The sequence below is a fragment of the Trematomus bernacchii genome, unplaced genomic scaffold, assembly GCF_902827165.1.
Source record: "Trematomus bernacchii unplaced genomic scaffold, fTreBer1.1, whole genome shotgun sequence".
In the NCBI taxonomy this organism is placed as follows: Eukaryota; Metazoa; Chordata; class Actinopteri; order Perciformes; family Nototheniidae; genus Trematomus; species Trematomus bernacchii.
In genome coordinates, this window is record NW_022988050.1 from 5,137,458 (window position 1) to 5,150,332 (window position 12,875).

At 41.2% G+C, this 12,875-nt stretch overlaps 2 protein-coding genes across 2 annotated transcripts; one reads left to right on the forward strand and one right to left on the reverse strand.

The window, feature by feature from the left end:
* Window positions 1-444: 444 nt before the first annotated feature.
* mto1 (mitochondrial tRNA translation optimization 1) lies at window positions 445-6,070 on the forward strand. The gene is made up of 13 exons (XM_034119224.1): window positions 445-652; window positions 1,752-1,954; window positions 2,050-2,249; window positions 2,340-2,457; window positions 2,599-2,897; window positions 3,476-3,588; window positions 3,804-3,994; window positions 4,105-4,235; window positions 4,742-4,946; window positions 5,050-5,221; window positions 5,326-5,435; window positions 5,558-5,715; window positions 5,826-6,070. The coding sequence occupies exons 2-13, from the start codon at window positions 1,765-1,767 to the stop codon at window positions 5,976-5,978; spliced, it is 2,040 nt and encodes a 679-aa protein (XP_033975115.1). The 5' UTR covers window positions 445-652; window positions 1,752-1,764; the 3' UTR covers window positions 5,979-6,070.
* LOC117473578 (tectonic-3-like) lies at window positions 6,050-11,086 on the reverse strand. Its single transcript, XM_034119225.1, has 14 exons — window positions 10,520-11,086; window positions 9,535-9,649; window positions 9,353-9,450; window positions 9,068-9,180; window positions 8,828-8,936; window positions 8,435-8,547; window positions 8,309-8,347; window positions 7,861-7,935; window positions 7,657-7,776; window positions 7,477-7,575; window positions 7,037-7,140; window positions 6,754-6,901; window positions 6,509-6,643; window positions 6,050-6,420 (listed from the first exon to the last, which is right to left on the reverse strand). The coding sequence occupies exons 1-14, from the start codon at window positions 10,896-10,898 to the stop codon at window positions 6,175-6,177; spliced, it is 1,893 nt and encodes a 630-aa protein (XP_033975116.1). The 5' UTR covers window positions 10,899-11,086; the 3' UTR covers window positions 6,050-6,174.
* Between the last annotated feature and the right edge of the window lie 1,789 nt (window positions 11,087-12,875).

Here is a 12,875-nt window from a genome sequence, read left to right on the forward strand (position 1 = left end):
ATTTCAGAATAATATATATAATATTACATGTTTTGATTATTATTATTATTATTATTAATATGTATGCATTAATGTGTTATCAAACCAGGTAAAGGTGCAGCTACTTTTTAATGACGTTGTGTACTGCAGGGTAGCTGTTGAATTTACTCCAGGTGTAACTAAAGTCTTATTTAAGTGTTGATTAAATATTTCACATCATTATTCCAAATCTGTAAAGTAACTAAAGGTATCTTCTTAGTTACTTTATACCACTGGATATAAACACGAATTGATCATGTACACGTGGCAGTCACAAACAACATTTTTTTTTTTTTATAGACAATTATTATTGCAATCTTTTAATGTGCATGTTGCTGTTTCCGCTTAATGTTTCTAAATCATTTATACATCATGTATCAATGACTGATATGACATAACATGATAATGGCAGAAAACACATGCACCGCTCTCCCTGGTTCAGCCTCTTTCTCCGTGCGTCCTTACACTCGTTATTACGACTGTAAGCGGCAGGCAACATGGCGGCCCCCATAGAGAGCGTTTGTGTAACATAGCCGGAGTTTGGTACATTTTCAAAGGATTTTGATCTTATTTTCTTCTGACTTCATTCCGGAAATCAAACAAAAGACCTCCTTCGTCTACTGCCAAATAAATCGTAAGTGTAATACACCACGTGATTTGGCATTTTCAACGGACCTAAACATCACTAAATAAGTGTTAGTTATAGCTAACATAGGAATTGATGTGCCAATGTTCTTCTGATCCTATTTAAAGATGAATGTCAGATATGTATCTGTGTTACACACTGTACATGCTGTCATATTTATCAGAATGATGAGTATATTCTGTCCTTGAGCTGTTGGGTTTAAACTGAGGTCAGTATTCTCTATTTTAGAGAAACAGGGCTCAAATGCATGACAATTTCGGTAGTTTTGATAAATAAGTATATACATTTTTATTTTTTAGCAGATGTGAAAATACATTTAGCAGCCGTATATTTACAAGGCAAGGTATCATAAATAGTTGTTACCTGTCAGACCTAATGCAACATTTCTAAATGAACAATCTCAGCATATGCTAAAACAATCTTAACATGGATGTCTATGCACTTTTTATAACAACCAAGTACATTATTGAATGCATGACTTTACATTTTTACATAGTAAAAAAGATTTTCACTATCCAGTAACTTAAAGTGGACCTATCATGCTATATTTGAATAATATAGTGTAGGACCATACCTATATAAGGCATATTTATACTTTTTTTTTTTCAAAATACCAAACAGATCATGCATTTTAGCCATGCCTCATTTTGCTCAATTTGACATTTTTTAGATCTGTTTTAGCAAGGGTTGATTCTGTGAGCAACAGCACCATCTAGAGGCCTGGCATATGTACTACAACGTCTCCAGCGCTTTCGAACGGCAATGCCGTGGTTGTCTCCTCCTGATTGGTGGAGTTGGCCCAATAGTAGCGCCACTGTCCTGACGTCAGGAAAGTGTTCAAATCTGGATCAGTTTTGATCAGATCCGTTGCAGCCCCTTTTTTAGAGATTTGGGTATGGAGGAAAATAGAGAGGGTTGTGTTTTCTGACACTTGGTGAGTTCCCTGGAACACCGGGGACACATATTCATGTATAAAAGACGTACAAAAGTGCATTTTGCATGATGGGTCCCCTTTAAATTCAGTTTTTTCCCTGAATCCTTAAGTCATCATGTCTGCATTTTTGACCACCTAACACTCTCTCTACAGGTATGCATCCGACATGTTGACAAAGAAGCTCCCCCCCCTGCAGAGGTTCCTGTCACTGGTTTCCAGACGTGCGAGTCATGCCGCCCGACAGCAGTATGATGTCATTGTTGTGGGTGGGGGTCACGCAGGGACCGAGGCGGCGGCGGCAGCAGCCCGAGTGGGAGCTGAGACCCTGCTGGTCTCACAGAAAATACAAACCATTGGTGAGAAAAAGACAGTGTTCTCTTAATAAAAGAGCGTATTTTTATTTGATTGAAAACTTTTTTCCACCAAAATATGTCCAATGTCTTCCTCCCAGGTGCCCTGTCCTGTAACCCCTCTCTGGGTGGAGTGGGGAAGGGTCAGCTGGTGAGGGAGGTGGACGCTCTGGACGGGCTGTGTGGTCGAGCAGGAGACTGGGCTGGTATCCACTTCTCCATCCTGAATCGTAGAAAAGGCCCCGCTGTGTGGGGCCCGAGGGCCCAGCTGGACCGGCAGCGTTACCGCACATTTATTCAGGTATCAGATGAGGTTTACATTTTCTCTCTTTGGTAGAATGAATATTTGTCTGTGATGCCTCTAACTTTGTGTCTGCTGTTTCTCTTTCAGTCGGAGCTGCTGTCCACCCCCAGGCTGACGGTGTTGGAGGGCTCAGTGGAGGAGCTGCTGTTATCAGAAACAAACCCAGAGCAGCCCGGAACACACCGAGTCACAGGGATACGTTTGGGTAAGGAGCAGACATTTTTTATAGAGAATCTGGAGTTTATTTGACATTTATTATCAAACAAATGTATCATCCTATTAAAAACACTTTTCGGATATATTTTAATAAGTTAATGATCGTGCACTTCCTTCAACATCTTCACAGCAAACGAAGGCACACCAATCTCAGCCAGCTCTGTGATTCTTACTACTGGAACCTTCTTGTCTGGCTCGCTCTTCGTGGGCCAGAGCGAGTCCCCCGGGGGTCGGATAGGCGACGCTCCATCGAGCGCTGGGCTGTCCCACACACTGAGGGAGAGGCTGGGGCTGAGGGTCGGCAGACTGAGGACCGGGACCCCTCCCAGGATTCTGAAGGATTCTGTCGACCTCTCCCTGGCTCAGCTTAATCCCCCGGACAGTCTTCCCACTCCGTTCAGCTTCCTGAATACACACACACACTGCAAGGTAACGCTTGGATTATTTCTGGAGACTACCTGCACTGGATATGGTCCACTATGGAGCTTTGGGAATTATTTATAATCTTTCTTGCCACTGTTCTCTTTATGATGGGTTTGGATGGTCTGCCTTTTCCACCTGCAGACTCAAACCATTGGCTAATTTTTATTTATAAGGCTTATCTTGGTCTGCTTCTTTATTACCTTTTGGAAGGATATTTTCCTTAAGTCTGTACTGAACAGGGAAACATTTTAATTTAAGTTTCAGAACCACCTGAATCTTCTGGAGTTAGTGTCAGTGGAGGAATGATTCTTAACTAATTGGAAGCACACCCATCCAGGCAGATGTTTCAAATGTCTTTTGAAACCTTAAAACTAGTTCTGTAACTTAATTTCAATGTTTTTTATGTCTGCAGCCGTGTTATTTTTGTCACTGCATGTCTTGGCCATGACACTCAGTCAGTCCTTTATTCCGGGTTAAATGTAGTTCAGGAATTGATTACTGTTTTTAGCAATAGCAGTCTACAAGAGGAATTCTTACATATCCTTATAATTTTGTTTTCCTTTTGAAACGTAACACTTCTTCAGCCTGAGGAACAGCTGCCTTGCTACCTGACCCATACTACTCCTGGTGTAGAGAGAGTGGTGAAGGAGAGTCTTCATCTCAACTGTCACATTCAGCAAGACGCCAACGGTCCCAGGTACACACACACACACACACACACACACACACACACACACACACACACACACACACACACACACACACACACACACACACACACACACACACACACACACACACACACACACACACACACACACACACACACACACACACACACACACACACACACTATTGTACACAGTGTGTTCTGAAACCAAATGTACCAACCTGAGTCCCCCCCTCTCGCAGATACTGCCCCTCCATCGAGTCGCGAGTGGTTCGCTTCCCAGGCAGACAGCACCAGGTGTGGCTGGAGCCTGAAGGGTTGACCTCTGACCTTTTGTACCCTCAGGGTCTGTCTATGACCATGCCCCCCGACATTCAGCTTCGCCTCATCAGAGAAATCCCTGCCCTGCACAGAGCTGAGATTCACACGCCTGGTACACTGCCTGAATCCTGTTTGATCTGCATAGCAACCATTGATTTACAGCACATTTAAAAGTTATTGTGTTCCCTGAATGTTTCTTATATTTGCGTCTTTCTTTTCCAGGTTATGGTGTGCAGTATGACTTTGTGTGTCCCACTCAGCTGAGCCCCGCCCTGCAAGTGAAAAGCACCCAGGGGCTGTTCCTGGCCGGACAGATTAACGGAACAACGGGGTACGAGGAAGCCGCCGCACAGGTAGCTGCTTTTGTTTTGATCAATATGTTCAGAAATTAAAGCTGAGGTAGGCAGTCATTTTTGGGGCAAATTCAAATAAACGTTAGACTCCTAAAACTAGACTCCTGCACCTCTGCTTTTAGGCTTTAGAAAATCTATCCTGTTACGAAAGCCTTTTGCCAATCACAGGTTATTTCAGAGAAAATAGGCTTCCTATGGTCTACTCTACTTATACAGAGGAGCATGCACGTCTCTTCGTTAAAAACCTGATACAACGGCGAAATATCCTGCAGGAAAAGTTGCTATTACAGCGTTTGCAACGACTGTATAAACTGCAGAGCAATGACCTAAAAGAAGACGCGTCCAAAAAACAGTCTGATAAAATCGGCAAAGCATTTCCGATATCAAGAGAAAAACGTTAATTTTAGTGGTTATATTCGTTAAAGCGTGCTGCACCATAAACCCTCTTTTAATTACCCTGAAACAGATTTCCACACTTTTTTTAAACCTTGTTCCTGTCTGTGCAGGGCCTGTGGGCGGGGGTGAACGCTGCCCGCTCTGCACTCTCCATGCCTACAGTGGCATTGTCCCGGACAGAGAGTTATATTGGAGTTCTCATTGATGATCTGGTGAGTCGAGGCGTTACAGAGCCGTACCGCATGTTCACCAGCAGGGCTGAGTATCGAACCTCTCTGAGGCCGGACAACGCTGACCTCCGCCTCACTCTGAAAGGTACGCATAGTTTGTAAGACTTTATTTGTTTTACAGACACAGAACAGAATGACTTGTACCTTCTGTCTTTTAGTTTTTAACACCTCTTATATTCCTGTTTCAGGGTTTGAGGAGGTGGGATGTGTGTCTCCTTTGCGCTACCAGGAGGCTGTGAGAGTGAGGGACAGTCTGCAGGAGGCTCAGGCAGCTCTGCAGACCCTCAGTCTGTCCAGCCCCAAGTGGAGGAAAGCGCTGCCCGACCTGCGTATGAGTGAAAACAAGAGCACCCTACTGACGTGAGTAACAAATATGTGGAATCCACATTGAAATGGACAAAATCTATCTGACGTTTAGGATACAGTTAAGTCGTTTGATCCTTACTCTGGGGCTTCTTTTTCAGCGGTATGGACGTGCTGCAGTACAACGGCGTGACCTTTGAAATGTTGTCATCTGCCTTCCCAGAAAGCCTTTCACGTCATATGGAATTTGCCCAAAGGCTCAAGATTGAAGGTAAAAACTAACTTTGACATCAGGAAAACTTCTGCCTTGATGGATCAGTTCTCCATTATCATTGCCTCAAAACCATGATATATGTCATTATTTCGCACTAAAACGTCTCTTCTGTTGTTCAGCTGTGTACAAGCCTCACTGTGACCTCCAGAAGAAAGAGATTGAGAGAATTCAGAAGGAGGAGAACATGTCTCTCCCCCAGGACATAGACTATTTAACTCTGCCAGTGTCTATGTCTCAGGAAGTCAGAGAGATTTTGGACAGAGTTCGACCCAGCACTGTGAGTACAGTGCATTTGTTGCTTGACATTTTTATCATTTGAAAGACCAGAAAAAAAATGTTTGGGGTTATATTTAATATGAATTAATACTCTGTTTTCTTTTTGTCCAGTTGGGTGCTGCAACACGTTTGGAAGGTATGACTCCGGCTGCGATCGTCCATCTCTTGAACTACGTCCGCACCGCAGCACGGAGGGAGAGAAGAACACAAAGACGCCAAAAGGAAGAGAGAGAGCGGGAGATGTGTGCAAGAGAGGCGTCTTAACCTCAGTGAAATAATGACTCAGGAATTGTTTTGTAAAAATGTATGTATTTCTGCACATTTACAAAATAAATTAATGTTTTTCTTTTTCTTTAGATAGACATTTCTTTATATTGTTAAAAAAATAAAACAGTGTAACAAGAAAACAACACACTCTTTCATATACAATTATGTTAAGGAGCCTTCAAAACCTCGAAAGCTACCTAGTTAGGAAATCTAATCCTGTTAGTAACATTACTGTGAACAGCGTTAAACTCCAAGTGACCTTCTCAACATCACTGCCGTTAATAACAATATTCCCGTCCAGCTCAGAAGTGCCTCGAGTGAAGAAACCGAATGGAAACTTCCAGTTAGGCTGTGGCAAGCCCCTGGGGGGTTCTGGGTAAAGTGTAGTGTCGACAAACGTCACCTCAGTGGTTAGAATGATAGAGGACGACACAGGACACTGAAAAAAATAGTTTTTAGACATTATCATAGAGCTGAAACATGCTGCACAGAAAATATGAATTAGGATAGAGAGTGTTTGTGCCTACTTTGAAACGTTGACACTGGAAGAGGTATTTAGCCCCCAGGATGTATTTCTGGGGAAGGTGTAGGAGACCCTGGCGCGCCCACAGTACTTGGATGGCGAGAGAGTTGGGGAGGACGCAGCCTGATTCACACGTTTCCTGACACAAGGAATATAAATAATGACTGTGAGGTTTCAGATAACCCAAAAACATCACACTCAAAGTTGTAAGACTCTCTAGAATACTTTAAATTCCTGAAACAGCTGTACCTCTAGGCTGACAGGACACTCCTGGGCGATGACTCTGGTCCAGTCGGGCTGGGAGCCAAAGTTCATGGCGATCACATCAGGAGCTGCAAGTCCCTGCAAGAGCCCGTAAATCTGGGAACGCAGCTCTGAGCAGTTACTAGACGGGGAACTAAACAAAGAGAGTGAAATGACAAAGGAAAGATTGAAGAAAAACCCATTATTGCGTCTTTATAATCTTTAATGCCAGGACTTATTTCCAGCAACTGCAACAACTCTAAAATATAAAGCAATATGGTGTGCTCACCTGAACGTGCAGCCAGTGATGGAGTTGTGTGTGAAGAGGACAGGGGCTTGGCTGTCAGGGTCGGAGGAACACGACCCACTCTGTGACGCCCACAATGTGGTCAGCTAACTCACCGTCAAGGAAATATATTGTATATTGACTAAAATCTAACAGGATAAACTAAACAAGTCAACTTGGAAAGAGGGGAACAGTCGACAAGGCATGAAACTTAAAATGTTATGAAAGTGAAAAATAATTTGTGGATATGCCCAGTAACTTGGATCCACTCCAATATGTAGTGGGTTCTTCCTTAGCCCATGCTAAACCCTTCCACTAAGTTTAATAAAAATTGAGTCAGTTTTTGGGATATTATTGCTGACAAACAAACTTAACTAACGCATCACTTTCATGGCAGAGGCAGTCATTTTAAGAGAGGTTCATGATTTTGTTAGTAAGGATACAGGCTTCACTTCTCCATCAAAGCGACCAATGACAGGAGATCCCACTCTGAGTCCGACTGCAGAGGTCAGATCTCCCTGAGTGGGGCTGGGTGAAGCGAGCTGGAAGAGAGAAATGGCTTTAGTGAAAGAGTTTGAATCCTTAGTTCCTTAAGAGATGAAACCTGTGGCTTTGAAGGCTACCTTGAACTGCACCGAGTGCGTCTGCAGCAGCGACTGATTTGGATCCACATCAGCTAAGACTACGTTCACTGTCGCATACGTTACTTCCCCTCTGCCTGTGTATCCTATGACAATCTCCACCTAGTCAGAACAAAGGACGATTGATTGGTTTAGTAAATTGTTGTGGAGGGGGCTGAAAAGAATCACAATTTGGACTATACTCACATTCTTTACCACATTGACACAGGAGCTGTTTTGTTCACTTGGTGCAGGCCATTCAGACAGTGGAGTCACTGGGATCTGAAACAAGAATGAGTGCAGCACCGAACTTTAAATTCTGTTTACTCTTGGTGTAAAATATTTTATTTTAATCGCACACTGGACTCTACATGATGATAACTTTCAAAAATCAACACAAGAGGTCATACTTGATAGTTAAGGATACCTAGAAATGTACTATAGATTAAAGATGTTTGTATACTAGAATAAAGAAATACTGTTTCATTCTAAGACTACTGTTTAATGAAATGCAGGAATAATCCCCAAATGCTAGCGTTGGCAGCTGATTTTGTAACTGTATGTTAATTAACTTCATGTGTTTGAAGTGCAAAAGGGAAGTGTGCCTGCTAATATCACGTATGGATCGGTGCTGTATGTAAAATCTGTCACTTACCAGAAAGTCTGAAACTTGTTCTGTCTCGACAATTGGGGTCTGTAATAAAAAAGTATTTACGTTATCTGCTGCAAAATTCTCACAAATAATTGTCTACACAAAAGCATGTTGTGCACGCAGTGTGACCTTGATCAGATTCAGGTCAGAGAAGTAAGAGCGGGCGTTGAGAGTTGCGTCTGTGGTGCAGGACTGAGGAGTCAACATGCGAGTACAAGACAGCGACACAGACCTCATGAACTCTGCAAGAAGAGGAAAACAGAAGAAGAAAGAAATGGTGCTCAATATTGTTTGGATGTAAAGGCTCACTTAACCACACATAGCATGTTGGGAATACAATTTAATCAAAATCATGAACAGAAGACCTTTCCTCGTTGGCGCTAGGACACTTTACTTTATTAGGATCCTATTAGCACTAGCATGAGCAATTTCTTTCTGGAGTTTAACTGTAAAACTCTCTACACACTACAACCACATAAACACAACCATCAAAACAGCATGTTTAGATTGTTGTGAACTTACTTGCAGGATTGCGGCTGATACAGAATGCAGACGCTGCCCCTGGAGATGGCTGACGAAGGAAACCCCGCGCGGACGAGTTAGATAAATATGTCTGGATAACATCATCCACCTACAAATGTGGTGTGAAGAGTTTTATTAAAGATTAATTAAGTTGTATTCATGTATAAACGTTTGATACTTTGAATACTAAGTTTAGATAGAATATTGTGAGCAGAAAAACGTCATATCTGTAGTGTTTACCCTGTAGAAACCTCTGCTGTAGCTGATGGTTAAAGGTGCTGGTGGGGAGAAGTGGTACGAGTCCCCTAAAGGAGGAAGCTGCTGTGGCGCTGGGAGGGACTGGGGGGATTTATCTGTTGGTTCGATGTAGATTTTTAACAGCATCAGAGGACGGTACATACAAGTTGCTTATAGATAGTCTTACAAAATAGGCTGCAACATAATTAGTGATTCTCCTGGTGACAGCAGTGTTTATGGTTACTCTAAATCCTTTACAATTAATATACTGTTATAACATCTACGTACCTTCAGGCCGGACACAAAACAAGGAGTCTGTCACAGTGACAAGAGACGTATTCACGTTAGCCCTGAACATCAGCCATTTCTCAATGCAAACTCCTGATCTGTAAAATAAAATAAAAACTCTTTAAATGCTATAAATAAGTGCTTTATGTGCTGTGGCTTTAGTGCATGTGCCAAACACTTACATGGCTTTCTGAGGACATCCGGTGAAGACGGTACTCAAGTTCGCAATCCCACAGTCAACTGTATCACAACAGCAGCCGATGTCACAGAAATCAGGGGTTAAATCACAGAGACAACCTGGATAAGAACAAAAAAACACTTGTGTTAGTCAGGACAACTGCAGTTGAGTATACAATTACAGAGACACGGGTTTAAAAAGAGTACACCAAAAGACAGTATAACCCTTCAGTCCACAGAGTTTATTGTATGAGCACTTTAGTTGTAAAAAATAGGGAATTAAACAAGGATTGTGGCAATTAATCCTATTGGAATATTATAAGATCTAATTGGAAATACACTTACACTTGAATGAATACTAATATATGTACAACAAGCTTAATAATGAATCGTCTATTAAGATCTGAGACATTGTTAGTGAATAGTTTCACACAGCAAGTATTACAGTATACAGTAGGCAACTGAAAAAATACAAGACTTATAAGTAACAGTTGGTGTTCAAAATCTTACTCAAGTACAAAAGTGATAGCATCAAAATGCACCAAAAGTACTGTTTATGCAAAATGACCAATTTCAAAATAGTATGTAGTATATTACTGGACTATGTTAAGTGATGCATTATTGTGAATATCACTTTAATGTTGATTTGGGGAATGTGGAGCTATAATTACTTTGTATTCTGATTAGGGATGCCAGAAACTGACCATGATCAAATTCGAAAATCGGACAGGCCTGGCGAATATTAATCGATTATTCGCCCCCCCCGGACTTTTACATTTAACAGAGTATTCCTACTCTCTGGTACTTCTACTTTTACTTAAGTTCAAGATGTGAGTACTTCTCCCACCTCTGAACAAATGTATTGGAGTAAAAAAAAGTACAAAACTCCGTCAGGATGTAGTGGAGTAGAAGTATGAAGAAACTAAATTGTAATTAGTTACAGGACCTGATAAGATAATATGAAGAATACAAGAGGTAGGTGTGAGTTACCCTCTGAAGAGAGCAGGGGCTGGACGGTGGTTACAGGAGGACCTCCAGTGACCTCAGCGGGGCTTTCAGTGACCACAGCGGGGCTTTCAGTGACCATAGAGGGGTTTTCAGTGACCATAGAGGGGCTTTCAGTGTCCCCAGCGGGGCTTTCAGTCGGAGTCATGGGGTCCGGGGTGACCGCCTCGGTGGTGGAGACTCCGGTGAAGTCCTCCGCCGCTTTACCGCCCGGAGCAGCGGTCTCTGAACTGAACGACCCCCCACCTGTAGGGCTGGGGGTAACGGTTGAAGTGACCCCCGGGTCTGTGGCCGCGTGAGCCGAACGTCCACACAACACTACCGAAAATATCAGAAGTAACGGACACCACCGGCGGGGATTCATTTCTACTCAAAGAGACACAGGAAACTATCTGATATAATGTTTACTTTACAGTTAGCTGGAGGTATTTCTCCTACATCGCTCGTTACAATTTCACATCCATGAAGTCTTACAGTAAATTATAATAACTTTGAAATAAATAAACTATTCAGGAACCCTGGATGCATTTAGCTTAACATTGCTACACAAGCTTCTTGTTACCAAGGAAGTAGTCACGGCAACTTCCGGTTCTGAAAACGCTACCGTAAATAATGTAAAAGAGAAGACATGTATTTGTCCAAGTTATTTATTTTCATAAGCACACAACAATACTATTAAACATGCTTTTTAATCACCCAAGTTAAACCAAATAGAGAATATATGACATTAAATAGGGTAGGCCTTAGTTAAGATAGGCCAAAACCATAGGCCAAAACGCATAGGCCTACAGAAATTAATTTCTGGCACATAACATTGCACATCAGTGAATGTAAACATACAATTAAATGTAGGCTATAGGCTATAGATCATAGGTAGACATTTTGGACTTAATGTACACGGGAATGTAGGTAATGTATGAGAAATATATACACAGAGGTGTAAAATGTATTGCAAATCAGTAATTAAAATATAAAAAGGGGAAATTATAGTAGGGTGACAGCATGAAACATATTATCATACAGCAAATAATAGTGTATTTTGAAAAATGTTGATGAAAAAAAAAAGTAGCCCTGTGTATAACCAAATAAATATATTTGAACCTTTTCGGTGGAAATTAATTTACCCAAATGTGTGTATTAAGACTTAATCTTCTAAATAAAATGGTTACCCTGACAGTTTAACATCAACATACCAACAACCAATGTCTGATCAGATTACCTGGTCATTGTTTTTTTGGTGTAAATCCTGATCCTTATCGTGTGTAACAGTTGCCTTCAAATGCCAATACAACCTAGTGAGATACTTTTTCTTTGAGTGAATGAATCCGGCCTGAGCACTGGGCTACATGCCCAAGTACATGTGAGGGAAGTTTAAGGAGATTAAACCACATTCCGGACATTTGACCTTCAAATTAAACAGATTAAGTCTATTTCTACAAAGCTTCGAAAATTATTGTTGGGTACTTTTCAAAGTGAACAAAGTATTCCTCGAGAAAAACATTCTATTTGCTATCTTTGGATTTGTTTTTAGACATCCCATTTTAGATAAAGACACATTATAAACTTATTGAGAATTGAAAATATGAACGTGACATTTTTAATCTAAGTGAAATAATAGAATAAATACTATATTAACTCACAAAGTTAGAAGATAAATCAATCTCCAGATATTATAAGAGCCATTTTTTGGGAGGGATTGTACAAAATGTAATTGTATAGAGAAAAAGTGGTAAACATCTTATCACATGCATCAATATGGCCTGAGATTTACAACATTCTGAGACAGACCTGGCTGTCAGTGAGGTCCTTGTTTTCTGTGAAAAATATTGTTTCTACCTTCAGCAGGAAATTGAGTTTGTAAATCCTGGAATGTGCATGCTAAATACACTGCTTCAGATTGAACAGAGTGCTCCTTGTGTCATTTAAAAGGTTTCAACTTTGCAAGCTTGTAAAAGCTGAAAGGCAGCAGCAGACCTTTGCAAAGCTATATTTGACTGCCTTTGGGTGTTTTTATTTTGCTATAAAAGTTTGAGTCCAAAGGTGTGCTTCAGTGGGTTATTATCAAAATGTTGTCTGACAAAAATACTATTTCTTATCAACTCATTTGCTGAGCTCTCAAATTAAATGTTCATCAATCTTTTCTATTCTTTGTTTGTGATGTAAGTTACCAAAATGTATTGATGGGGATTTATAAATCCCTCCCTTTTCCCTTCCACTAATTACAGTTCAAGCGGTTCATATAGTATTTTTAGCAAATGGAGTTCATACGTAACTGGGAATGTTGAATAAGGGCTCTTTGGTGTAGGTCTGCCTGTGTCATGTTCCAGTGATCGCAGACAAA

What these genes read in the sequence shown, in the direction of transcription:
- mto1 (XM_034119224.1), top strand. Translation starts at nt 1,765, where the DNA reads ATGTTGACAAAGAAGCTCCCCCCCCTGCAGAGGTTCCTGTCACTGGTT. An exon ending in ACAGAAAATACAAACCATTG is followed by an intron (nt 1,955 to 2,049) that starts GTGAGAAAAAGA and finishes TCTTCCTCCCAG; the next exon opens with GTGCCCTGTCCTGTAACCCC. An exon ending in AGCTGAGATTCACACGCCTG is followed by an intron (nt 3,995 to 4,104) that starts GTACACTGCCTG and finishes TTTCTTTTCCAG; the next exon opens with GTTATGGTGTGCAGTATGAC.
- LOC117473578 (XM_034119225.1), bottom strand. Translation starts at nt 10,898, where the DNA reads ATGAATCCCCGCCGGTGGTGTCCGTTACTTCTGATATTTTCGGTAGTG. An exon ending in GGATGTCCTCAGAAAGCCAT is followed by an intron (nt 9,451 to 9,534) that starts GTAAGTGTTTGG and finishes TTTATTTTACAG; the next exon opens with ATCAGGAGTTTGCATTGAGA. An exon ending in GTGTCAATGTGGTAAAGAAT is followed by an intron (nt 7,777 to 7,860) that starts GTGAGTATAGTC and finishes TGTTCTGACTAG; the next exon opens with GTGGAGATTGTCATAGGATA.